The 25,603-nt window shown below is 37.2% G+C and overlaps 6 protein-coding genes across 6 annotated transcripts; 2 read left to right on the top strand and 4 right to left on the bottom strand.

Moving 5' to 3' along the window:
• Positions 1–75: 75 nt before the first annotated feature.
• RHIMIDRAFT_268417 (uncharacterized protein) lies at positions 76–4,899 on the bottom strand. The gene is made up of 22 exons (XM_023612067.1): positions 4,475–4,899; positions 4,293–4,418; positions 4,119–4,233; positions 3,940–4,061; positions 3,838–3,887; positions 3,669–3,788; positions 3,531–3,611; positions 3,298–3,477; positions 3,129–3,245; positions 2,979–3,082; positions 2,793–2,918; positions 2,714–2,737; positions 2,618–2,654; positions 2,274–2,561; positions 2,139–2,218; positions 1,914–2,084; positions 1,289–1,863; positions 1,116–1,230; positions 993–1,063; positions 876–926; positions 752–822; positions 76–698 (listed from the first exon to the last, which is right to left on the bottom strand). The coding sequence occupies exons 1-22, from the start codon at positions 4,846–4,848 to the stop codon at positions 190–192; spliced, it is 3,507 nt and encodes a 1,168-aa protein (XP_023462401.1). The 5' UTR covers positions 4,849–4,899; the 3' UTR covers positions 76–189.
• Positions 4,900–6,649: 1,750 nt separating this feature from the next.
• On the bottom strand, positions 6,650–10,749 carry RHIMIDRAFT_268406 (p-glyco protein). The gene is made up of 4 exons (XM_023612066.1): positions 10,701–10,749; positions 9,103–10,647; positions 7,656–9,046; positions 6,650–7,597 (listed from the first exon to the last, which is right to left on the bottom strand). Exons 2-4 carry the CDS (start codon positions 10,420–10,422, stop codon positions 6,733–6,735), a joined length of 3,576 nt encoding a protein of 1,191 aa, XP_023462400.1. The 5' UTR covers positions 10,423–10,647; positions 10,701–10,749; the 3' UTR covers positions 6,650–6,732.
• Positions 10,750–11,517: 768 nt separating this feature from the next.
• Positions 11,518–13,723, bottom strand: RHIMIDRAFT_241454 (WD40 repeat-like protein; the record flags this gene model as incomplete). The annotated part of the gene is made up of 8 exons (XM_023609584.1): positions 11,518–12,148; positions 12,205–12,617; positions 12,672–12,753; positions 12,806–12,846; positions 12,905–13,276; positions 13,336–13,498; positions 13,550–13,592; positions 13,654–13,723. The coding sequence occupies 8 exons, from the start codon at positions 13,721–13,723 to the stop codon at positions 11,518–11,520; spliced, it is 1,815 nt and encodes a 604-aa protein (XP_023462399.1).
• A 1,688-nt stretch (positions 13,724–15,411) lies between these two features.
• RHIMIDRAFT_268321 (uncharacterized protein) lies at positions 15,412–17,281 on the top strand (the record flags this gene model as incomplete). Its single annotated transcript, XM_023612065.1, has 7 exons — positions 15,412–15,694; positions 15,751–15,818; positions 15,873–16,223; positions 16,284–16,553; positions 16,603–16,721; positions 16,771–16,849; positions 16,901–17,281. Coding segments are annotated over exons 1-7 (998 nt in total), but the record flags the coding sequence as incomplete, so codon positions are not given.
• A 3,996-nt stretch (positions 17,282–21,277) lies between these two features.
• RHIMIDRAFT_268301 (P-loop containing nucleoside triphosphate hydrolase protein) lies at positions 21,278–22,703 on the top strand. The gene is made up of 6 exons (XM_023612064.1): positions 21,278–21,374; positions 21,431–21,631; positions 21,678–21,742; positions 21,796–22,052; positions 22,105–22,422; positions 22,470–22,703. The coding sequence occupies exons 1-6, from the start codon at positions 21,341–21,343 to the stop codon at positions 22,678–22,680; spliced, it is 1,086 nt and encodes a 361-aa protein (XP_023462397.1). The 5' UTR covers positions 21,278–21,340; the 3' UTR covers positions 22,681–22,703.
• Positions 22,704–23,830: 1,127 nt separating this feature from the next.
• Positions 23,831–25,415, bottom strand: RHIMIDRAFT_286360 (WD40 repeat-like protein; the record flags this gene model as incomplete). The annotated part of the gene is made up of 6 exons (XM_023613374.1): positions 23,831–24,261; positions 24,321–24,472; positions 24,526–24,992; positions 25,047–25,151; positions 25,212–25,280; positions 25,332–25,415. 6 exons carry the CDS (start codon positions 25,413–25,415, stop codon positions 23,831–23,833), a joined length of 1,308 nt encoding a protein of 435 aa, XP_023462396.1.
• Between the last annotated feature and the right edge of the window lie 188 nt (positions 25,416–25,603).

Below are 25,603 nucleotides of genomic sequence, written 5' to 3'. Positions count from 1 at the left end.
TTGACGAGTACGTGCAATTACGACAAGTGCGGTCCAAGTTCCATAGAACCTAAATTCATTTCCATCATTGGGTGAATTTACTTTCCGGAAAGAGTGTATTTCGAGAAATGCGAATTTATTATAATTACAGGTAAGCCAAGTGGTCTTTGTTGATGGAGCCGACAAGTGTACTTACGTAATACAAGTTTATTAAGAAAAATAAGACCAACCAGGTGATGCCAGTACGTAAATTTTGTCTGTTCTTTTCAAGATCAATGAAGGAACAGGGTTCGTATAAACAAATGAAAGCTCATTTCCCATATTTTCATCAGGTGCACGCAAGAGACCAAGTGCTACTACTTCATGATCTAATATCAGACTTTCAAACAACGCCGAAAACGGTTTACCAATGAATAAAGGTGGCAGGACGACGAGCATAAGGTGTCTAGAGCTTTTGAAAAGATGAGAATGAAATTTTGTTCCACACATGAGCATATGAGCAGTGTCTTTGTCATAAAGCGGTCCAGGCATACCACATAGAGCTTTAATGACAGACACAATATCTGGCTTATAGTACGTTTGACTGAGCAATACGTTACTTAATAAACTATCAACCACGACATTTCCAGCAGCATATGCTGGTGTGTAAAACACATCGATTTCCTCAGCAACGTCTTTCCCTTGTAGCAAGTGCATGAACCGAATATTGGATTTTTCAACTATCAAAGAAAAATCAGGATTCCCTTTTTGTGATTATATGTATTCTTTTTACCAAGGTTTACAATGCGTGAAGAATCATAGGGTCGATCTTGCAGTAAGAGATCAAGAAGATGGCTCGTCATACTGTTGAGGTTGAGATTAAATGTCCATGTTTAAAATAGTGCTACAATACTTACATTGCTGGACTATCTGAAGTTCTTTGATGTTGATCCAAGCATTCTCTTTCACTAGAATATCATGGTAAATGTTGAAAAAAAAAAAAGACTTTTTCATCATCCATAAAATAAACTTACCTCATTACAACAACTTGCTTTGCTCGTTTAACACCGGCTTTGATCAAATCTTCGGGATGTTGGCAGTCACCCTGACAATAGATAGATTAGAATTTATTAGTGTGCGTATTGAAATCAGCTTACCACCATGAAAAAGACCTTAGGAAACCGACAGAGAGATTCAAATGTTTTTGGTGTAGGCAAAGAAGTGCACAAAAAGACAATATCCTGAAGTTCATTTGGCTTCAATTGTGGTGACCTTAAACAAAAGTTAATACTATAAATATATATATATATACATTGACTTGATGACATACCTTAGGTTGAAGATAAACTTGAATATGTTGGATACCTTGTGATGCATACAAACTACAATATGGCCAGCCAAATGCTCAGCCGATTCAATAGTCAGTTCACGTAAAGTAGCTGGTTTATCAAGCAAGTAACACACAGGCGAAGCTTCAATGTCTGTATCAGGATGTTCCAGAGTAGGTAGCTGTCCTAAGCGACTTACAAGTCTTCTGCTTCCTGTCAAGAGAGCCATACGAGGTGTTGGTAGCTTCGACAGTTGGAAGCTTTGTCGTATAGGGCTTATTGTCCGGTTTGACTCGATAGAAGGTACATGATGAAGGGTCCGAGAATTTCCCTGCATTGTAGGCGAGCCTGGACGTGAAATATGCGACATGGTCATGGTAGCTTCTTCATTGACCGTGCCAGGTGTGGTTGGAGCAGATTCACTCGCTGGAGGTAAACTAGCTTTGGGCTCATTTTTGATGGACGCACCAGAGGAGGGAATATGCATAACAGTTTCAGAAGAGGGGTTTCGTTTGTTGCTGTCTGTTCTTCTCGTTGTTGTCATTTTGGCAATCTTTTCTCTTACATAGTTTATATGCTACAGATGCGTTGATGTTTCAATTTGACGTTTAAATACAAGTAACCTACCAGTGCGTTTATATCTTCGACCTCTCTGGGACTTTCACACATGTAAACACACAGATCGTCTGATTTAATGATATAGTTATTTTCAGGATTTAAGAGCATCTCTCGATGATCTGGGCTGTCTAGGTATGTCTTTATACCAAACAAGATGACTTGGCATTCAGTATACACCACCTACAGTAAAGCGAGTCAATCATTATAAAAGAAAATGATTGTTATTTTGCTTACCCATGCTGCTTCCTTGAATGAGAGACCAACCAGTGCTAAAGGAGGTCGATCCATATAGATTTCATTACATGACCCATCATCTGTTTTACCAATTATATATAAGCAGTCTGTTAAGGGCTATATAAATGCACTTACCATATTGTGCCTGCCAAGATTCATCGTAATGATCCATTGGACGTCTCTGATGTAGTAAATTAGTAAGTAAAGTCGACGCACCACGGCAGCGGCAATTCATAGCTAGTAGATACTGCTTAAATTCTCTAACACAAATGATTTCTTTAGCCATTTTTTGGTAAATGGCTGTGGATGGCGAAAGGTTATAGGTATAAATGTCCACATTATGAACTACTGTATGACAGTAGAGTGACCACAGTCTAACCGTATTGCGTTCATCCTCCTTTTGAGGATCTGGAGCATGCTGGTCTATTGAGCAAGTTGATGATTAGTTTCAAATATGTGTGATCATGTATTCAATATACCTGAAAGTGTAAAGATAGCAGACGCTGATCTTGCTTGCTGAAAAACAAATAATCAATCCCCTTCCTTAAAGCTTGTATAGAAAGTATGTTAATTACCACTCTTTTTAATGTTTGCTCATCCTTTGGACATAAACTGTAAGAAGCATGATAACCATATGTACTAATCAACACTCACCAAAACTGAACCATGTATGAATTGAATACGGTGTCCCCACATTGAATTTCTTTCAAGGTACTTTAATTCTTCATTAGGACGGTTTATATCCAAAAATACAACATTCAAATGTGGTTCTGTATTTTCCTTCATGTTTAAAGAAGAAGTGAATAAAGTTGCAAAAAGAACGAAAATAATTTATCTTACCGTATTCAAAAATCCGTCCAATATCTCTGTAACTTGTTCTGGTCGAAATGAACCAACAAGCAATATAAAAGGCTTTGATGACTCAGAGACATATCCTCCCCAGTCTAACCGTAACGTTAATTTGGAGTACTGCAGCATACACTTGCTTACCATTTCTTTTACGCAGAGTATTTAAAGCATCAGCAATCAAGCTGGGTAACACTGCCAATGATATTACGATCAGTAACATCATAACCACTCTGCTACCCTCAGTTTGCGGTGTTATGTCTAATAGCGATGTATATGTTATAAAGTGAAGCATTTACAAGATGCCGTTTACCTCCGTAGCCAACAGTGGATAGAGTTACCATAACAACATAAAGAGAGTCCAATATTGAATAGTTATTACTTCCAAATGTTACTTCACAGTATTGAAAAGCTGATAGACCGTTATAGAGTAATACCATGATGGTGCCTGCTAGATGTACCAATTTGGAATTGAGTGGATCAACAGGTTTTCCTAAAACATACTTGTTAATGAAATAATATTCATATGGTTTTTTTTTAGAGTACCTGTCATAAGAAGGTTGGTTTTTATCTTTATGACACTTTTGATTCTTAATAAAAGAACCCAGCTTCTAAGGAAATAAGGAACTAGGAGGTGGGAATAAATAGACATGCTTCATATTCTCCATTTTTATCATAAATTACCATAGAGAAATTGACCATGTTTGATGAAAACAGACATGAGAAATGGAAATGTAGTTAGAGCTTCGATAAAGGACCTGAAACTGAACAAAACACTCAATGGCCTTCCTGTCAAGATCATGCCTATTCATTATTCTTAGCAAAAGGAATGCTTAATCATTTGATAACTTACGCATGACAAACGAAGCAAAGTTCCATAAGCTTAAAATTATACAAAGAGACCTATCATCATTGGAAAATTAATAAGGATCGTATGAAACTCTTATTGTAATACCATAAATCGTAGGATCTCCATTTAAAAAGCCAATAAGGTTCAGCAGTAATACTAGCTTCCTCTTTCATCTCTACTAGGTATGCAAGACATAGTAATACATCAACAAGTAAATCTGTGTAGACCTAATTGGTAATGTTAAATGGCATAGGATATATCAATCATCAAAGCATTCAATTTACAAAGAGAATAATACTAGTGTTTCCAAAGAGTATCTCCTTTGCATTTGCAATACGAGTGTCATAGTGTAGGTATCTCTTTATACTTTGTAACTTTGTGTGAGGCAAAGTACCATTTCTAAGTTTCAATTGAGAACACTATTCCCCCTTTTTTCTCCTTTATACAAAAAAAAATACCTTTCATGAAGTCTTGCTTCTCTATACTTTTCACGAATTGTGCTCAAGTTTACTTTGTGTTTCCTAGAAATACGGCGATCTGAAGGTTTAATCGGAGACGAAACGTACTCTCTTACTTCTGCAGCACTATGAAATTTGTAAGTCAACAATTTGTGCAATTGAATAAACCATTCTTGTCGTACTTTTGGTCCAGTTCAGGTAAAATAAGGTCATCTGGCGATATCTGTATCACATCATCTGTGTTATCTTCTTCTTCAGATTGAGCAGCGCTCCTGACAATATGAGATAGCTTACTAACGAGCTTTGGTCTATTTTTATGGTGCTTCTGAAGACGTTTCTTTTTTCGTTTTGCTAATTTTGCAGAAGAAAATTCTTCACTGCTGCCACCATGATCAGAGTAGGGATCGTCGGGTAGCTGATTTAGAGAGGGAGCTGACAATCGCGATCTCTGGCCTTGAGTTGATCCATAGGTTGAATGTTGACTGTCTGATATTAAGCTGCTTTCTTCGTTATCCCTTGCTTCTATTTCCTTTAATACCATAAAATTGCTTCCCATCAAGCTTAGAGATAAGAAGGATAAAAAAGGGAAAAAAGATTGGCAGTAAAAATTTGAAGTTTCTATGACATTAGTGACACGGTCGGGGATGGAATATTTTCTTGTTTAGTAACATGAATACAGTTGTAACATCGATTTTGCTTCAAGACTTGGTTATCAAGATACGTGAATTGTGCAATAGATATATTATACGAGTAATATATAGATATATTTCAGAAATACGCAGCATTCCGCAGAAAACCGCTTCGGTTGATGACAGAAGCCATTGCACAAGGCAACACTCCATCATTTTGTATTTCAGCACTTGCAACAGGTTTGGTGGTCATTACGAATAAATGCATTTTCCAGCAAGAATGGATACGAAGCACGAAACATTTGGGATTATTCGTTCAGACAAGAAGGTTACATAATTAATACATTTTAACAAGGCTGGCCTCAGAGAGGTTTATACTTCAAGAGACTGGGCCTATTTCCAGATCCGGAAGCCCAAGTAGTGAATACATTCAAATAGAAATGGTCTAAAAGAGGATTATATCTATATTCATGATGAAATCTGATCCACAAAGTGCATTAAAAGATATAAGAAGATAAGGTCAAACAAGTTATGGCAGTCAGGCTACTGTGGCCAGCACAACATCGGTGTAGCCTTCTCTTGTAGATATGACAACTCTAGGCGCCCATACAAGCAAAACTCAACCACCAGTAGTCACTAGCCCTATGGATGTAATTTTTCAGAAAGGATTGCCGAAGGTTTAGCCTTTTAAGATGTAGGCTTTTTGGTTCAGTCGACAAGAAAAAGAATAAACAAGGCATACTATCATGACTGACAGGTTTGATATGTTTGACGTAATAAACATGAGATGGATGCTCAATTTTATAATCTTGAAGTGGTATATTGTTTTGAAACAATTACCACTGTGTGTATGTGACGTGAAACATAGCAATGCCCTCAGACATTGTTTTTCTCAGCTGACGGCTATGCGCAACAAGGAAATGTCGGATTGGGGTCAGTCTGTGCACAGAAAAAACATAAAATATTTGCGGCATAGAAGGATGTAAACTTGAGTCTAACTTAACTGCTTAATGAATTATCAACAGTTTGAAAAGTGAGCCGAGTGTCAACGATATCGATAGAGAATGGTTTATGATTTACAGTTGAAGAAATAAGTCTAGGACTTAGTAGGCAATGCTCATTTTGTAAGCAAGCTAAGAGCGCAAATTAGAATCATATGTATTTATTGTATTAAACTGAACATGTACGGCTTAATCAAGTAACGTTATCGCTGGTTTACTATATTGGTCAGTGTTTAAAGGAGAATTGCCACTTGTGCATGTCTAATAGATTGTGCCAGGTCATTTTTGGTAATGCTTTCTGCATGAATAGATTAAATAGAACATGTACGCTTTAGATACATTTTTAAAAGATAAAGCGTATATATTTTTTTTTATAATTCGCCAATCGTTTCTGCGTATATTTCTTGAGGTTGGAAATCGACTATTTCATTAGCCCTTACACCATCCCTGAAGAGCATGACTGCAGGCGAAGTATGAACATCATATTCAAAAAAAAAAGACCCTAAAATAATACGTTAACAATCACTATACATTTTGTTCTACTTGTACTTACAGGGAGGTGATATATTAAGGAATCAAGGAAGAAAACATCCTGGTATTGACTAGTAAGACTGTGAATGACAAGTTCTACATGACCAAATGAACTATTCCTAGGGATGTGTTTTAGAACATGATATAAAAATGAGAAGTTTGCTTATGAATGAACAATGTATTTAAAAGATAGAATGGTTAATCTATAAGTTTATTTATATATCTACATTTATATTCAAAAGAAATAGTTACAAATAATATTAAAGGGAGAACATTGAATTATAAAACTGTAAGAGACTGTTCTTTCACCAATCCAGCATATACACCATCCAGATGCAATAGCTCCCAATGGGAGCCTTGTTCAACGACTTTACCATTTTTAATTACACAAATGAGATCAGCGTTCTGAATAGTAGATAAACGGTGAGCAATCGTAATCGTTGTTCGTCCTCCTTGATCCAGAATAGTATCAATAGCCTTCTGTACTGCCTTTTCAGAATCACTATCCAAAGCAGATGTGGCTTCATCCAGTAGTAAAACTCTAGGCTTACGAAGTAGTGCACGAGCAATAGCAATTCTTTGCTTTTGGCCACCCGAGAGCTGTGACCCTTTGTCACCAACACGAGTTTTATAACCATCAGGGAGGCTAATGATGAATTCATGGATATTTGCAGCCTTACAGGCCTCTTCAATTTCTTGTTGACTAACTTCTATACCATCAACGATACCAAAACGGAGATTTTCTTCAATAGTCATATCAAATAATGAGGGTTCTTGACTAACGAGCGCCATGTGACTTCGAAGGTTGTGTAAAGAGTAGGATTTTACGTCTTGGTTATCGAGTGAGACTTTTCCTTCTAAAGGATCATACCAGCGCTGAAGCATTCCAATGGTTGTTGATTTACCGCAACCAGAAGGTCCAACAAGAGCAATCGTTTGGTTCGCTTTACCTTTCAAATTGAATTCACCATCAAAAATGGCTTGTTTAGGACGTGCAGGGTAACGGAACTTGATGTTTTCGAACCCAATATCTCCATTCAGGCTACCAACCTTTGGCTCGATACCTTCAAGATCAGGGTCAATCTTGGGTTGACGTTCAATGATACTAAATGAAGCAATAGCTGAGAACTTAGCTTTTGCAAACCTATGGATAAAACAAGAATCAGCCATCGTATTATTTAATATTATGCATTAATACTTACGTTGAAACAAAGGTTGAACTACGTCCAGCACTTTCAGCTGTTGTCATGATGACAGTCATACTCGTAAACATTTGAGGAAAGTCAATCATTCGATCCATGATAAGACGCACACCTGCATAGAATGCAACACAGCTAGTATAGATGTTGACGCCCTTATTTAACGAGTATGCAATGGAGGATAGATAGGCTTTCTTTAGAGCTAGTCGATGAGGTCTTTCGGTAGCATGTATGTATCTCTGTTCAAAATAATCTTGTTTGTTGAGAGATGCAACTGTTCGGACTTCACGAATAGCTTCGCCAGCAACTTTACCACTTTGAGCATTGGCCGTCTTGGTATTGTCTTCGAATCCTCTTTGAACTTGACGTTCATATGCAGTGGTAGCTATGATAATGGGTGAAAAGCAGAGGATGATCAGTGTTAGAGCCCAACTATGAACCATAGCAACGATAAGACCAAAAATGATGGTAGAAAACATAGCAACGACGTCACCCCAGACTCTAGTCACCAATTCGTTTACATTCTTTGCATCGACAGCTAGTGTAGAAATCAAAGAACCAGTATTATTATCTTCTTCATCAAAAAAGCCAACTTCTTGACGTAAATAAGCAGCAAACACCTTGAGACGTAATCGCTTTGTGTAATTTTCGCCGGCAACCTCAAATGCCCAATTTTGACCACCAAAGCCAAAGAATGCGAGTATACCAATGATTAAAAAGATAAATGCATACAAGTTTACACCTTGCATAGGTCCTTGTTCGATCACGGTACCAGGGACAGAGATAAGGACGATAATCTTTGAGAACAAGAAACCATAGACGGGGAAAACGCAGCCAGCAATAACAGAGGTGACAGTTCCGATAAAGATCCACATATATTCCTGGCGCATGTCACGAACTACTTTCCAGGTAGGAGCCTTTTGTTTCTTCATCATTTTCTTTTCTTCTTTTTCCTTTTTAAGCTTAAGTTCATATGCATCGAGTTCCTCTGGAGAGTCATCAAGTGTCTTTTCATTTACGGACAGCACTTTTGTTAGTTCATGTCCAGAACGACGGCTCATTTCTCGGGTAATTTTCTTTCGGAGAGTATTCATTTCTTCTTGTTCAAGTTGTTCCTCAGTCTCTGTATTATCAGTATCGTCGTCATCACTGCCTTCTCTCTTGGTATCAATCGTTTGTTTTCGTACCAAGTCGGCATAGGGGCCGTTCTTTGCGATCAATTCTTCGTGTGTTCCTTGCTCGGCAATTTCTCCATGATCCATAACCACAATAAGGTCCGCATTACGAATGGTTGAAAGACGATGGGCAACAACTACTGTAGTTCTTTTAGCAGCAGCTCTATCCAAGGCATTTTGAACAAGACGTTCTGATTGAGTATCTAACGCAGAGGTAGCCTAAGTTTAAAGAATAAGTATATCAAGTTCAAGAGAAAAAAATGTATATCATTTACCTCATCAAGTAAAAGAATGGTAGGGTTTTTCAAAATGGCACGAGCAATGGCAATTCTTTGCTTTTGGCCGCCAGAGAGCATGCTTCCGAAATCACCAACAATCGTATCGTACCCTTGAGGGAGCTGGGAGATGAAAGAGTGGCAATTAGCTTCTTTACAGGCTTCAATAATTTGTTCATTAGAGATCTTTTCTGAGGCTCCCATAAGCAAGTTTTGTCGAATTGTCATGTTGAAAAGGACAGGTTCTTGGCTGACTACACCTATTTGCTGACGTAACCATTTGAGGTTTAAGGTCTTGAGATCATGTCCATCCAGAGAAACTTGACCAGATAAAGGATCATAAAATCGCTGAATTAATTGGATACTAGTAGATTTTCCGGATCCAGAGGCGCCAACAAAGGCAACAGTCATTCCGGGCTTCACCTTTAGCGAAAGGTCTTTCAAGATGGTTACATCCGGACGTGTGGGGTACTTGAACATGACATTCTTGAACTCTAAGGCGCCTTCGACATGATCGGGGATTAAACCTTGGTTTGAGTCTGGATCAATATTGGGCACACGATCAATGATTTCAAAGATTTTGAAAGCTGCACCACAGGCACCTGAAACAGCAGACAAATTTGTTGGAAGACGAATGAATGCCATACATCCCATCATCATAGACAAAAAGACAACCAGGACAGTAGGGCCTGTCATTTGACTTTGACTGACAAGTCTGGCACCATACCAAAGAATTAAAGCATAAGATGCAAAAAACAAAAACATGAATGCAGCAAAACCTGCACCAATGGTTATACCACGCTTTATGCCCATCTTTCGAGCCTTTTCCAATTGAACTTCATAAAGATTTACCATTCGCTGCTGTAATGAAAAGGAGTAAACTGTTCGGATAGCGTTGAATGTTTGCTCTGCTACAGAGCCGGCATCTGCATATGAAGCTTGAGCCAACCTGATGTACTTTCTCATGTTATGACTCATAACAACAACTGTTATAGCCATGAGGGGTAACACAACCAATATCAAGATTGCTAATCGCCAGCCTTGTACAAATGCGACAACAACACCAGCAATGAACTGAGCAGCCAAAGTGATAATCAAACCAAACTTTTCTGAGATTCCATCTTGTATCAATTGTGTGTCTGTAGCTAGTCGAGTATTAAGCGAGCCTTCTCCTGCCTTGTCAAACCAGCTCATGTCTTGGCGTAAAACTGAATGAAGATACATAATTCTAATTCTGCGTGTTTGACTTTCACCTGTGAGAATCCACAAACAATTTGATGCATAGGCAGAAACCAAAACGGCAGTACCAAAATAGGCCATAATATGAATCACAGGAGCCGTGATATCGAGTAACGAATCGATATCTGACAGCGATCCTGTAAGTGTTCCCAAAAATCTTCCATATATTAAGATTGAACAAGGCTGTATAGCTCCTACAGCAATGGAAAGTATGGTAGCAAGTAGAATCAGAATGCGTTCTCCAAAGGTTGAGAATCGAAATAGTTGTATAATGGATACTGAGGGTTGTTTCTCCTTTTTTGGAGACTATATATGGAATAATTAGTCAACACATCTCTTTTTTACTGTTATGTACTTGCCTTATTTTCATTAGACATATTTCTAGATGTCTTCTATTCTATGTTTATATTATCTTTTTAACAAAAATGAAAAGAACTGAGAATCGTGCGCGGTTATTTATATACAAATCAAGAAAATGTACCGTTACACAACCACAACTCCGAACGCTTTCTAGTTTCTGCAGCATTTACACCGTTGGTCCATCAAATTCATTTCAAAGGTTGGATGACCACATTATCGCATATAGTGTTCATCATATTATCTACATAATAGGATGCTATGAGTTGATCCAAGGTAGTACACTCCAATTTCATGTAATCGCGCAGTAAGCTTTCCACGGAGGAACATTTTTCAGCGGAAAAAAGTAAATGCTTTTTTGCTATAATGTGTCACAGAAGTGCGCTAAACAACGAATTCCAATAATATCTGGTTGTTTAATCTTTATAAAATGATAAATAAGGAACGTATTAACAATGAAGTTCATTAAAATAACAATTAAGCACTATAGCGTACACTTGCATGCATTCAATATCTATATTTTCTATCCTTTGTTTGTACCACGAGTGTGAGTAATACGTGGATCACAAAAAAATTGTTCCATATATAGTAAAAGGTATTTCCAAATTGGGTGTATTTTCTAAAAAGTATGCTATGTGACTGAAGGCCTACCATTTATCGGATTAGGGTGCCGATTTTTCATGTCAGGAACAAAAATAAAGGACGTAAAGACGTAAAACGAATCATTTACTATAGTCTTTATTATAATATGACATGCTTATTTATGTATATTCAACATATTTTATTAGTTTGAGCACTTGTTTATACATATTAATGAGATCAAGATGACGGCGACGTTTCGGCGCCGTAGATACCAGAGTCCATTCTCCATACTTTAATTGATCCGTGTAGGTCAGCAGAGACAATGATCTGACTATCGGGATAATTAAAACACTGCCTTTCCTCTGGTATTGCCTCATCGAGTATAAGCTGTGAGTTTCTTTTGCTCTTTGAGTTGGGCAAGTGATTCTCTGATGATGATGCGCTACTATCATCTGTTCTATTTTGTGTGGTATTTCCATAATCGACTTCTTTAAATGCATACACAGGCGTGTTGTCAAAGATGATATCCCCTCCTGCACTTGCCAGCAATTGTTTAGTTTTTGTTGGAGCAAATGCTGTTGATGTGACAATGTGTTCATGCGCATGAAAGCTTTCGTCAAGACTGCGAAGTTTATGACTCACTTTTCTTCCACCTTTCTTCAGCCATCCCGATATACCACGGGATTGGTATTGAGGTAACCTTTCTTCTTGCATAATTCGTAATATTTTGCTCTCTATATTATTTAGTCTAGGTGATTTGATGTAGTTTTCATAGATGTGCTGGAATGGAAAGTATGTCACTTGGTCTGTACACCACAGGTATATGCGACCATCCTCTGATCCACTCACGATATAACGTCCATCATCACTATATATAAAGTCGTTTAGGACTTGAACAAACCAAGTGAGGGAAAGAAAGAATACCTGAACTTGGCTCTTATTTGCATAGTTGTGTTATCTAATCCCTTATACTTGTACATGATGCTCTTGTCTTTTATATTGATCATCCATATTTTAGAATCATTTGTTGTCACTATAATTCGGTTTTCACTTGATGGCAGATTAGGCATAGGCTCAATGCCAGTTACTTTCTTGCCATGTTTTTGACGAGCGCTTTTCACAAGGATTTGGGTATTAAACTTTAAGCCTTGAGTCTCAAAAAAGAACACATCTCCCGTACTTGCGCCTGCACAAGCCGTTTTACCATCTATAGTAAATCCTACTGCTGTAATCATGTTGCCACTTTGTATTTCATTCCAGAATGCAACTCGCTTTTCGGGAATACTCCAAAGCCGAAGTCTGCTATCCATTGACCCAGAAAGAAAAAACCGATCGTCCTGTAATATTACCTTTTTTAGCAATTCTATTATCCCTTTTTGAACGCAGCTTACCTTGGGATGAAACTTTACGCTAGTGACGATATCCAAATGCCGAAACACACACAAGCAGACGTCCTGGGATATATGCCATAACCTAAATCAGAGCATTAGATCATGTGACTGATGATTCAATGCTTGTTCTTTACCTGACAGTTTTGTCCATGGATCCAGAAATCAGAAAATTGCTCTAGGATAGTATCTTTGTTTAAGTATACACAGTATAGTGAATACAGCGTTAGAAATACCTTTGACCAACATATATCGAGAACATCAGCTTTATGTCCAGTATAGACTCTTATGGGAATGTCATGAAACACCTTGATGGATGGTTGATGAGGTGATATATCTTGTATACTCATATTATCGCTTCTATCAAGGTCTCTCAATACTTTCCAAACATTGATAACGCAGTTTTGCCCACCAGTAGCCATATACTTGCCATCCTTACTGAAGCTTATGGCCCATATTGCGTCTAAAGGGCGTTTGGCATCTTCTTCTTCATCTATGCCATTCACAGATAACCCAGCGGTGGCATAGACGTCAGTGGTATCTACTGCTAGCGTTTGTGCCAGCACAATTCGATGAAACCGCTTACTTGTCTTGAATTTAGTCTTGGTCTGAAACATAAAAGATGTAAGAGTTAATTTTTAATGAAAAGTGTATATACTCATATTACCTTCACATAAGGTTTATTATGGGGTGGTTTATTTGTATTAGGAAGCTGAAGCTGATTGTGTATCCCTACCAGCTGGACAGTTCGAGTTGATTTATCATTTTGATCTTGTGAAACAGTGCTTGACGCTGACCAGCTGCCCACTCGGTTCTGGTGGCGACGGTGTCTATTACCTTCTTTTTTAGTGCATTTAAAGTACAGTTGGCTTAATAATTACCTTGATATGCTTTTTATTGAACTCTTCATAGTGCGCTTTGGATCTGTAATGAATTATCATCAATAACACAATTTTTAGATTTGTTGTCAATAATAATTAATTACCATTACTACTGATTACTATGCTGCTGCTTGACCGTATTAAACTAATACTTCTTCTCTCGGTTTGATCCATATCTGATGTACTATGGGATACTGCTATTAAAGTGTAAGTTTTTCTTTATAATGACGGATATATTTGGCGTACATGCCTCCCTTTTTGACTGATTTCATATATATTTTATGTGATCGATTAATATGTCTTTTTAAGTAACTCACGTCAAAAAAGAAAGAAAGAAAGAAATATGACACAAGGTAGCGCCATTATTATGCGGGAACGTCTTTTGTAACACGTCAAATTTAAATGCAGATATTCACGATACGATTGGCTCTGATTTTGAATAGAACAGAAATCCTGTTCTATATGCTGTCCATAGTAAAGACTAGAGATAGGAGCAAGACAGTCTATAGGTTAAGACAAGTACTAGCTAAAAACTAAAAGTGTATGAGATATTAAAGTATGTTGTATACGTTATGATATACACTAGCCTGATTTTTTTTTGCAGATTTAACTAGAAAGAGTGGTCAAGTTGTAGTCTTCTAGCTACCTGTATTAAACATTACTATGTTTCATTAAATGGATTAAAACACCCTTGGTATTTATATTTTTAGACTCTACGATTTACTATTCTGCTTCTTTTTTTTCTTCTTGCAAGAATCAACAGCATTAGATTGACCACAATTTAATGAATAGAAGAGACCATAGTTACATATACTCATGAACAATAGACAAAAAAACTAAGCAGAGTGATCATGCAGAGAGAGAGAAAATCCGTAATGGCCCATTTGAGTGCATTCAAACGGAGGAGTTCATTGGATGAATTTAAATACAGCCATGGTGCGCACCAAAGTGAGATTGTCGCATAATCTCCTGGCAATCTCTTTTTTATTCTCAATGACGGTTCATTTCGGTAGTGCATTCAACTTGATTATCACAGCAAGTTTCTCATTCTTTAACAGATTATCTTGATTTAAAAATTGTGCAACAACTTATAGAAGAAGTGGAATGGAGTTCAGTGTCTGTATATTTAAGTGAAGTATTCAGCAACCAAGACTATGTCAGCGCTAGTTTTCAGCAGGTGAATACATGTAAAGAGTTGAATTTGGTATAAGTTGTTGAAGTATCATTTAGAAAAAACCTAGTCTAAAGGAACGTTGCCCTATCGACAAAGTGGAAGCTAAAAAGAGCTTTGAACTATTATCAGCACAAGTAAAGGAAAAAAGATAAGGAGAAAGGGAAAATGAACCAATATGTTTATTTAGTGGGCACTTTGGATTACTACTATTTCAGAACGATCTAAGCGACTTATCCAATCCATGACTCGCAACAACCAAGAGAATATCAATGCAGATATCCTAAACATCATTGTCATTTTATTTCAAGTAAGCCAAAACAATAGAGAAAGAGAAAAGGTATATTGACTTTCCCTCAAAAAAGTGTAGAGAATTTATCGATGTAAACAGCACAAAGCATCTCTTGCAAGAAATATGCGGATTTATCATCAAGTTGAATAAAGAGGAACAAGTTAGACTATTTCGATATTTAATAGAACCTACGCCTGAAGATCAAGATGATTTATCTCAGTTTAGGCATGTGCTTCAAATATTCCAAAGCTTTCTATCAAAGCGTTTACAGCTTCGTACTGGAAACTCTGGAGGTGTGTATCCAGACGTGTCTGTCATTGATGCAACCAAGTGTATTGCTGTTCTATGTAAGACATAATATAGAACTTGTCAATGTTAAGATACTCATGATCCCATAAGATAGTCTCAATGAACAGCAAAGATTAGTGTCCTATACAGAATTTTACAACGAGACTGTAAATGAGCAAATCGAGATAAAAGAGGACTTTCCAAATTACAAAGATAAAAAAGGGTACGCTTTTGACCATCTCAATCGAATTTCTAACAAGCTTTACCAGATTTTCATTTTGTGATTACCCCTTTTTGTTGAACCCGGCAGTCAAGGCAGATGTACTCAAGGTGGAAAGTGTGTATCAAATGCGACATGAGCTTCAAGATGCCTTCTTTCGTGCTTTATTTCAAGGTATGAATAACATTATAGACATGTATCTTTCTGACGAAAAAGGGCCCCTTTGATAGGTGTTAACAGCCCTTATCTTGTGCTTGAAATACGAAGAGATTATATCATCGCTGATACACTTCTTCAGGTATGTTTATCTAACACTTCATAAGTAAATCATTCACTATTTTTGGGATACAAGTTGGAAGAAAAGTCAATACATGATCTCAAGAAGCAGCTGAGAGTGCAGTTTGTAGGAGAGGAAGGAGTTGACGAAGGTGGTGTACAAAAAGAGTTTTTTCAGCTGATAGTTCGAGAGATATTTGATCCAAAATATGGACTATTCAATTATAATGAAGAATCGAGGTTATGCTGGTTCTCACATAATCCAGTACTAGACAATGTCAATGTCAGAGAATACAAGCTCATTGGATTGCTTCTCGGCCTTGCTGTATATAATAGTGTCATACTTGATCTTCATTTCCCACTTGCACTATACAAAAAACTGATGAATGTTGATGTGGGCTTGTCCGATCTGAAGCAGCTTGATCCTGTAAGACGATATATTGAGTCGAGCTTCCCCCCTTTCTGAAGCTTAATAATGTTGTGCTAGACTCTAGGGAAAGGCTTAGAGATACTCTTGCAGTATGATGGAGATATTGAAGCAGAATACGATCGCTCCTTTCAAGTTAGTGTAGAGTCTTTTGGACATGTGTTCACATACGATTTAAAACCGAATGGAGCAGAGATACAACTGACAAAGGATAATAGAATAGAATTTGTAGATCTTTACACCAAGTTTATCCTCGATGTTTCTGTGAAAAAGCAGTTTGAAGCATTTAAAGAAGGGTTTATGCTAGTATGTCAGGATAGTGCAATCAAGGTAATGATTTATAAAACACTGTACTGTTCAATGACCAACATGCTGGAAGATATTTAGACCTGAAGAAGTGGAGCAACTAATATGTGGTTGCTCCGATCTTGACTTTGAAGCGTTAGAGAAATCAACTGTCTATGATGGAGGATGGACAAAGGATTCTGATATTATAAAGTATGACCTCACATACAAGCAGATTCTCTATGTGACTCACACATCTTAGATACTTTTGGGAGATTGCACATTCCTTTTCTTATGAGGAAAAGAAGAAACTGCTATTTTTTGCAACAGGATCTGATAGAGTAAGTGGACGATATAAAAAGTATTACGCAGAGCAATAATTAATTTCTTAGGCGCCCATAGGTGGGCTCAGTAAGCTTCAATTTGTTATCGCGAAAAATGGAGGCGATTCTGATAGGTAGGTTTACGTTGATTAACTGAGGAACAATACTAACTATGATGATCAAGGTTACCTACATCGCATACTTGCTATAACGTGTTACTGCTTTGTGAATACAGTAGCAAAGAGAAGCTAAAAGAAAGACTGCTAACTAGTATAAGTAACGCAGAAGGATTTGGAATGATATAAGTATATCGATGAATTGATGCCTTAATAAATTACTTGGAGTGATAATGTTTCTAAGCAATATTATTAGATAATTTTTTTTTAATCTAGATGGATTTCATCAAAAGAAAAAGGGATGAAGGTTACTCTAATCTTTATTCAAAAGGAGCAATCACATTTTTTTGTTCAAAAAAGTATTCATTTAAAGCCATTGTTACAAGTATTTAAATTGCTTTTGCTCAAAGATGAATTGATTCAAATATGATAAGTTGTCATTCGTTTCACTGTTGCGTGGCTCATCTTTCTAGATACATAAATTATCTATCACTCGTCAAATAAAATGAAAGAGTGCTTCACTATGGAAATAGTAATTGTTGCTAGACAAGCTTTTGTACTTCCTATTGTATCCTCATTGCTGAACCACTGAAGGCTTTGAAGAGTACCTTTATTGTTGTTAGAAATCATGCCCATTACTACATGGATACTCACTTCTTCAACTGGCTGTGTCAGTGTTTCAGTGTGGTTACTTGTTGCCACTCAGCACCATGCTTGGCAATATGGTTCTCAATTACTTTCTTCCATTGTGCAATATCAGTTACAGGATGGTTATGTTCATAGCAGAGTCCATTTTAAAATGACAGTTGCAATTTCAGAAGATGAACACTACATGCAACAGAAAATACATCAGAAAATGAACTAGAAAATAGGCTTATTAATGTAAATACGAATTTATCGTGAGTAGTCTTTTTTTGATCAATTGACAACATAAAATTGGAATAAATGATAAATACAATACTTCTTTTATCTCTTTTTTTTTCTTGAAAAGAAACAAGCCAAGTTGGTGAATGTATAAAGACATGTTTAGCGCAACACTACACATTCAAAGGTTTTGTTGGATAACATCATAGGTAATGGATAGAGGTAACGTCTGTAGTATTAGTCTAACTTCTGGTGTATTTTCTGGTTCATGTAGTGTACGCCTGTACAGTTCTTAGATGCAGCAAATATTTCCGTCCAACTATATGGTGAGGAAAAAGAAGAAGAAATTGATATAAGCAAAGTGAAGACTTCTGATCATATACCAAGACAGATGGAAAATGTCAAGTTCATGGAATACTGAATAGTATCACAGACAATTCCCTTCAGTATCTATGTATTGAGAACACTTCCTTTCCCTTTGTTTCTTTAACTATAAGCATTCATTTTAACTAAGTCAAGTGTCATATTGTTGGTTTTTATTTTATAGTCACAAAATGAAAAATAATATTGAACCCCTTTTACACAAAGCGAGTATTTTAACTTCAGTCAACCTTTTAAACACTCCTATTGATTCTTTTTCTGTTTTCACTCTTATCTTGCTGAGCCTACAACAGCGACAATAAGATAGATATAAGTCTCACAGCAATTGCCTCAGAAAAATAAGCAAACACTCGATTGCAAGCACGATGTCCAGACGCTCAAGAAGGGCGTCTTTTTTTCATGGTGCATGGTGCAGAACAAGTCCGTTAGAGAAACAGTCATCGGACTCAAGATTGTGACGCGTACTGTCTAGAGATAGGTAAAAACGATTAAAATAATATTGATCTCGATGGTGGAAATACCCAGCAGAGCCAGCAGAAGTCCACGTCCAGTTGGAAGATCGTCTGACCTTGGGAAGCACATGCAACTTTTTTGAATAATTTGATAAACAAGCATCTACTCCTTGTCCTTGCTTAGATGATGAATAACTTGACGAAAGAAGTTTTAGCTACTTTTAATGGTTCTATTCTATTCTTTATATATATATATATTTGGCTTGCTCATTGGGCCGTTGCTGCAACAATGCTTACATGTTTGGCTTCATTTAGCCGGATAACTCTAGGGTTCACAAGGCTTGCAAGGTTTGGGTAGCTGACACCAGGAGAACGCAAAAATCGCTTTTGTTCAGTCTTGAGTGCTTTCAAAGCTTCCAATTTTTCCACATACGCCATCTACATTTTTCATGTGTAAACTTTTTTTCTCCCATCTTTTTGTATGAACAACTTGCCACCAAAGGCTTGTGGAACGTCACAAATGACTCCAACGTGAGATCCCTGTTGAAGTCAATAGGCACAGCCACACGCTGTTCCTTGATCATCACATAGACACTCTTGGCCGGAGTGGACATGCTCCAGTGACGAAACACTGTGCCTAAAAAATTGCATCGATTGCCAACAATGAACGATGTATACACATATAAATACTTACCATGACCAAGATTGCAGACGGATTTAGCTGCAGCTTTATGGAACTATCGAAGCTGTACGGTCAATAGTATACCCCAGGTTTGTTCATGGCATCTTGCATATGATTATTATAGACGTGATCGTTACTAAAGGAACGTGTTAATCACACAGTTTGATTTTATTCATGGACGACTCAACTAGACTTGTTATGCTTACAATTCGTCACAGATGTCGTTGTAATCAGCCTTTTATTTGAAAAAAAAGCTATTAAGTCAACAACTTGCGAGTTAAATTCTTGTTAAAGAAGAAGTAAGGAGTATTATTAAGAGATATAGAAATGCGTCGATGAGCTTCTATATCTTCTTTATTAAGCATAAAAAGAAAGAAATAAAGCTCATTATTTCAGCATCATTTTATATGAAAGCAACTTTTTAAGTCAGGTCTTCTGGCGATACAAATTTACAAGTACATTGTCCATTACTATGCCTTTGTATTTCATACGTGCCAGTGTCTTCAGGCACTTCATTTAACCAAAGGTCGTTTGCGATCAATAGTCTTGACACAGAAAATATATTGTCAATACACCTTGCTGAAAAAGTTATTTGTTCTTGAACTATTCTTTTATTTTCAAAATTCTTTATTGTTTCATATTCAAAACCTTTAATTATTATAAACACCAACATCCCCTTATAATAGATATTTTCTTTAAAAAAAATGGCCTTCTTTTTATATGAAAACAAGATTATCACATGAATAAGTATCACTAATGAGAATTGAACACTGCGCCTTTTTTTATAGATTATTATTTGAGGCGTAGCATGGCACAGAGCCACTTCTCCTCTGTACCATAAAAGTCGATAGCAATCCATTCAAGTATAAAAAGTACTAACCAAGGGACACTTCAATATCTATTGGAGTAATCGAATCTAATGATTAAAGCTAGGTAACTTAATTATTTAAAACGCTCTTTTACAATTGTTAATACTTTGGAGTTCTTCTAGTGAACAGTGCACACATTGCACGATTTCTGGATACGGTATATCTTCCCCTAAACCCTTATGAAGAAAGCATGTATGAGTTAAAGCAAGTTGCTATGAAAGAAATGCTTTCGCCAGTATGGCGGTATTCGGAGATCCTGATGATGCTATGCAGTACAACCAATGCAATCACTTCAAAATGGAGGGTGTACCAGCCTTATGGGAGTTATTAAACAGAGTGATTATATGTGCAAAGTAGACTTAAAAGACGCATATGTAGTAATACTGACTCACAAGAACCCTAGCGATTCTTTGATCTTTTTATATCAAGGTGTGGTATACCGATACAAGGGTTTAGTATTTGGCCTCGTTGTGGTCCTTTGGGGCTTCTTCAAGCTCGTAAAGTACATCCTGGAGCCATTACGCTAGTCTGAGAATCAAGTTTGTCTTTTATCTCGATAACATATGTGTACTTGTTATTATTCAGTGCTTAAATATAGTCAACTCTGTTGAAATACCGCAGCTCCTTAATGTATAAATGTTCTCTTTTTTTCTTTATTTATTCCAAATAAAGATACAGTGAAGGTCTGTAGTATATATGTGTGGTTCTTTTTTTTTTTCATAAAAGAATGATGCGCATTCAGAAGCTATAGAGAAAGTTAAAATCGTATTATGTCCGTTCCAACTAAAAAAAAAAAAACAAGAGTAATGGGACAAGAAGATACTTACTTTGTGTGAACATGTTAATAAAAAAGTAAATTTAAGGTCTATATAACACTATTCGAGTTTAATGCGCATAAAGTCAATAAACCGTGTTGCCCTTTGAGTGTGGGAGATACCAACACCTTTATATTTTCCATTTTGTAAGTACCTGATTGAAGATATATCATAAGCACATATCAAAAGCAGTCCTTATTCTCTGTGGTATTATCATCAAAAGGACACACCAAGATTTTACTATGGGTTATCTTACACAGACAGGACTTTTTTTTATTTCTAAAAATATACAGTCAATCGAGCTTATAGATCTCTCTCTTTTTTCAGTAAATGTCATTTTGGAAGCCTGGAACAGTTGCACCTGGTAAATATATTGTCAATAGTAACATATACAAAGTGTGCACTAATCAATCGTTAAAGGCAGTGCAGTTGACCGTGATACAGAAAATGAGACAGTTGATGCAGTTGTTGCTCATGCAGAGAAGCAATACCGTCATTTGACATTAGCTCAACAAAGAGAACGTTTACCAGTATTTAAGCTAAGAAAAGAAATTTTATACTTGCTTGAAAAGTTTCAAACCGTGATTGTGGTTGGACAAACGGGCAGTGGCAAAACAACTCGTAAGTCATTTCAACAATAGAGACTTCTTTATCTAATATAATCTAGAAATTCCACAATATTTAATGGAAGCGGGTTGGTCAAATGGAGGCAAGCAGATTGCCTGTACACAAGTAAAGAAAATAAGAAAATAAGAGTATAACATTAGATTCTTATATTTTGATAGCCTAGAAGAATTGCAGCAACCTCTGTAGCTCAACGTGTAGCAGAAGAAATGAATTGCTCTGTAGGTGCAGAGGTTGGTTATTTAATTCGATTCGATGATCAAACAAGCGATCGGACCAAGGTCAAGTACATGACAGACGGTATGCTATTTCGTGAAACGATGATTGATCCACTATTGACAAAGTACAGCGTAATTATGATCGATGAGGCGCACGAACGAAGTTTGTATACAGATATACTCATCGGCGTCATTAAAAAGTAAGAAATATGGGAAAAAGATCATGTCTGTAGTCTTATGTTATATTGTTAGGATTCAAAAGAAAAGACCAGAATTACGTGTCATCATCTCTTCGGCAACATTGGATGCGGATCAATTCTATAAATTCTTTAATACAAACACAACTAAGGATAGATCCAAGGATACGGCAACAATCATCTCATTGGAAGGTCGTATGTACCCTGTAGACATACTCTATTTGGATGAGCCAGTGTCAAACTATGTAGAAAAGACGATACAGACTGTATTTGACATTCATACACGAGAACCAGCAGGCGATATATTGGTGTTCTTAACTGGAAGAGAAGAGATTGATACTGTAGTAAGCGAAATCTACGATCGCGGAAAGACGTAGGTATTTATTACTAGATAAACACAGTCTCTGATCTATCTGTTAGACTGCCCAAGAATAGTCTCTCCATCATGCCATTACCACTTTATGCTGGACTCACAATCGAAGAGCAACTTCAAGTGTTTGAACCAACACCGAAGTACAGCAGAAAAGTGATTGTTTCTACAAATATTGCAGAAGCCTCAGTGACACTGGAAGGGATTGTATATGTGATTGATGCTGGCTTTGTCAAGGTTAGAAAGAAACAAGAAAGATAAACCAATGACTGACACCATTCACTAGATTCGTGCATACAACCCAAAGACTGGGATGGAAGCTCTCGTAGTAACACCTGTGTCGAAAGCATCGGCCATGCAGAGAGCAGGACGAGCAGGACGTGTGAGGCCAGGAAAGGCATTTAGATTGTACACAGAAGAGACGTATAACTCATTACGAGATACAAGTATACCCGAGATTCAGAGGTAAGTTGAGTGCATATAAACTTTATAATGTACAATGCTCATCTATACATCTTAGGAGCAACTTGGCGCCAGTGATCTTACAGCTAAAGGCACTAGGAATCGACAATGTGCTTCGATTTGATTTCATCACACCACCACCTGCAGAGCTGATGACAAGAGCACTAGAACTCTTGTATTCGTTAAAGGCATTAGATGATGTAGGAAGATTGACCATACCTCTTGGTATGCATCTTGCAGAGTTCCCTGTAGACCCTATGCTTGCCAAAATATTGCTCGCATCCAAGGACTACGGCTGCAGCCATGAGATTGTGACCATTGCCGCCATGATGTCTGTCCAGAATATCTTTACACAACCTGCCAAGGTACCCAAGGACATTCTGTCGGAGGCAAGACGTAAATTCTGGGTAGAAGAAGGAGATACACTCACGTGGATCAATGTATATAATGCCTTTATCAACAAGGGCAACAAGTCTGGCAAGTGGTGTCATGATCGATTTTTGAATTTTAAAGCCCTTTCAAGAGCCATGTCCATCCGTCTTCAGCTTATGAAATATCTCAAACGCTTTGACATACCACTCGTCAGTGCTACCTCAAAGTATCCAAACACAGCCGAGGGAAGACAAAGGGCAAGCGAAGATGTACGAAAGTGTATTGCGACTGGTTATTTTGCGAATGCTGCCATTGCAGAGCCAGATGGTAGTGGACGGTTTAGAACGATTAGAGATAATGTGGTGCTTCATATTCATCCAAACTCGGTGTTATTCAATCGTAATCCAAAATGTGTCGTGTTTCATGAGGTAGTCGAAACCACCCAAGCTTACATGATGGATCTTACTGTGATCGAACCGGAGTGGTTAGCACATATTGCACCTCACTTTTATGAATACAAACAACAAAAGAGATAAATAAAGTCTTGATTTTATTTACATTTATATATATACTTTCATCAATAGTTCTTTACTGGCGCCTCTGGCCAATACTTTCTTCGTGCGCCTGCAGGTCTGAAGGGTGGTGGTTCTAATTTATTTTGAGAGGGCATGATGTTGGGTCTAAATGGTGGTAATTCTGTATATTGTTGTCTTTGATCATGCTCTGGCTTAGAAGGCACTTGTTCTTCCTCAAATTGTTGGCTAGAATCAAATTTGCCTGTCGATAACTCACCAGGACGTGGTCGAGTCCAGAAACGAGTTGTGTGATCGTTTGAACCAGATACCAAGATATGACCGACAGGATGCCAGTCTAAAGACCAGACATTTGATTCATGTGCCGTCTCTTGTTCTCCCGCAGGTTGGTCTTGACCCACCATCCAAAACATCAATGAACCATCTGAACCACCTGTGGCTAGTAATCTTTCATGTTGAGGATGCCATTTGGCAGCTAAACAAAGTAAAATATCAGCGTGTGTTGCATAAAGTATATATATATGTATGTATTACAGCAAATTTCCTTCTTGTGGCCTCTAAATATTTGTAATTCCTTCATGGTTCGAATATCATATACTTTAACAAGTTGGTCTCTACCAGCAGTGACTAGCCAGTTTCCGTTTTGATTCCACTGTAATGCCAGTACTGTATTCTTATGTCCATGCCTAAGAATAGATTTATTAGCATGCTTTTAAGTTTTCTTTATATCTTTCTTTACAATGTTGTAATATTCTTTGCTGTCTTTGGATCCCAAAGCTTGATGAGGTTATCTTTACTACCAGAAGCGAGCAATGCCTTATAAGGATGCCAATCGACGCACTTGACATCCCAACCGTGACCCGAGAGTGCCTTTTCTTCTGTTCCTGTATTGAAATCCCAAATCTTGATCATGGAGTCATCCGAACAGGTGGCAAAGCGGGTATCTGAAGGAGCAAATGTCAAGTCTCGGATCGCTTCTTTATGGCCTTGAAACATCTTCAAGTTGCTCATGTTGGACTGCCAATACTTGATCACTCCACTGTGGTCACCGGTGACCATCCAATTGTCGTTATGCGACCAATTCATTGCGCGTACGGCTGAATCGTGTGCTTGTAAAATGGTTTCAAAGTTGAATGTAAGGCCGTTCCAAAGAGTGAATTCACCACTTGAAGAACCAGTGATCAAACGTCGTCCTTCAGGTGTCCACTAGATTATAATTGTCAATCAATGTGCGTGCCTAGTTTCTTTTTCTCTTTTTACCTTCACCACATTCACAGGGTATCTCACTTTGTTGGTTGAAGTATGAACAAATTTGGTTGTTACCGAATTCATGGGATTGTCAATATATGCAACAGGTGGTAAAAGCTATACAAAATGTCTTTTTGGTTGGTCAATGATTCAAGTTGTGTGTGTGTTTAACATTACATCAATTATAAAGTTGGGATCAGGTCTTAGAAACTTGATATCTCTTTTATCACGTATCCATACTCGTTCCTAAAGAGAATGTTATTGTCGATTTTTCTCTTTTTTCTATTCTATGTTTACCTGCATCCATCTCGCAACACTGTGATTATAATCTACTGTTCTTCTTTGAATTGCTTTTCTCATTCTTTTTCCGTCAAATACCATTTTAGAAAACGGTATATTGCCTCCTTGTCGAGGCCTTCCCATATTTCCGTCTTGATTATAGTTGGCAGCCATGATATTGTTTAAAAAGAAAAAAAAAGGGTAATAATGACGGGTTATTTTTGACTCGTTTTTTATTAAAAATTGGGTATCATTTTACTAGGAGTAAATGTCTAAACTCCAGAAGGAGA

Source organism: Rhizopus microsporus (assembly GCF_002708625.1).
Source record: "Rhizopus microsporus ATCC 52813 unplaced genomic scaffold scaffold_22, whole genome shotgun sequence".
Classification (NCBI taxonomy): Eukaryota; Fungi; Mucoromycota; class Mucoromycetes; order Mucorales; family Rhizopodaceae; genus Rhizopus; species Rhizopus microsporus.
This window is presented reverse-complemented; position numbering and strand designations above follow the sequence as displayed.

What these genes read in the sequence shown, in the direction of transcription:
- RHIMIDRAFT_268417 (XM_023612067.1), bottom strand. Translation starts at nt 4,848, where the DNA reads ATGGGAAGCAATTTTATGGTATTAAAGGAAATAGAAGCAAGGGATAAC. An exon ending in CTTTGCTTCGTTTGTCATGC is followed by an intron (nt 3,789 to 3,837) that starts GTAAGTTATCAA and finishes AATAATGAATAG; the next exon opens with GCATGATCTTGACAGGAAGG. An exon ending in AACCAACCTTCTTATGACAG is followed by an intron (nt 3,478 to 3,530) that starts GTACTCTAAAAA and finishes AGTATGTTTTAG; the next exon opens with GAAAACCTGTTGATCCACTC.
- RHIMIDRAFT_268406 (XM_023612066.1), bottom strand. Translation starts at nt 10,422, where the DNA reads ATGGCCTATTTTGGTACTGCCGTTTTGGTTTCTGCCTATGCATCAAAT. An exon ending in CCATTCTTTTACTTGATGAG is followed by an intron (nt 9,047 to 9,102) that starts GTAAATGATATA and finishes CTTTAAACTTAG; the next exon opens with GCTACCTCTGCGTTAGATAC. An exon ending in AGTTCAACCTTTGTTTCAAC is followed by an intron (nt 7,598 to 7,655) that starts GTAAGTATTAAT and finishes TTTTATCCATAG; the next exon opens with GTTTGCAAAAGCTAAGTTCT.
- RHIMIDRAFT_268301 (XM_023612064.1), top strand. Translation starts at nt 21,341, where the DNA reads ATGTCATTTTGGAAGCCTGGAACAGTTGCACCTG. An exon ending in AGCAGATTGCCTGTACACAA is followed by an intron (nt 21,743 to 21,795) that starts GTAAAGAAAATA and finishes ATATTTTGATAG; the next exon opens with CCTAGAAGAATTGCAGCAAC. An exon ending in CTCATCGGCGTCATTAAAAA is followed by an intron (nt 22,053 to 22,104) that starts GTAAGAAATATG and finishes TTATATTGTTAG; the next exon opens with GATTCAAAAGAAAAGACCAG.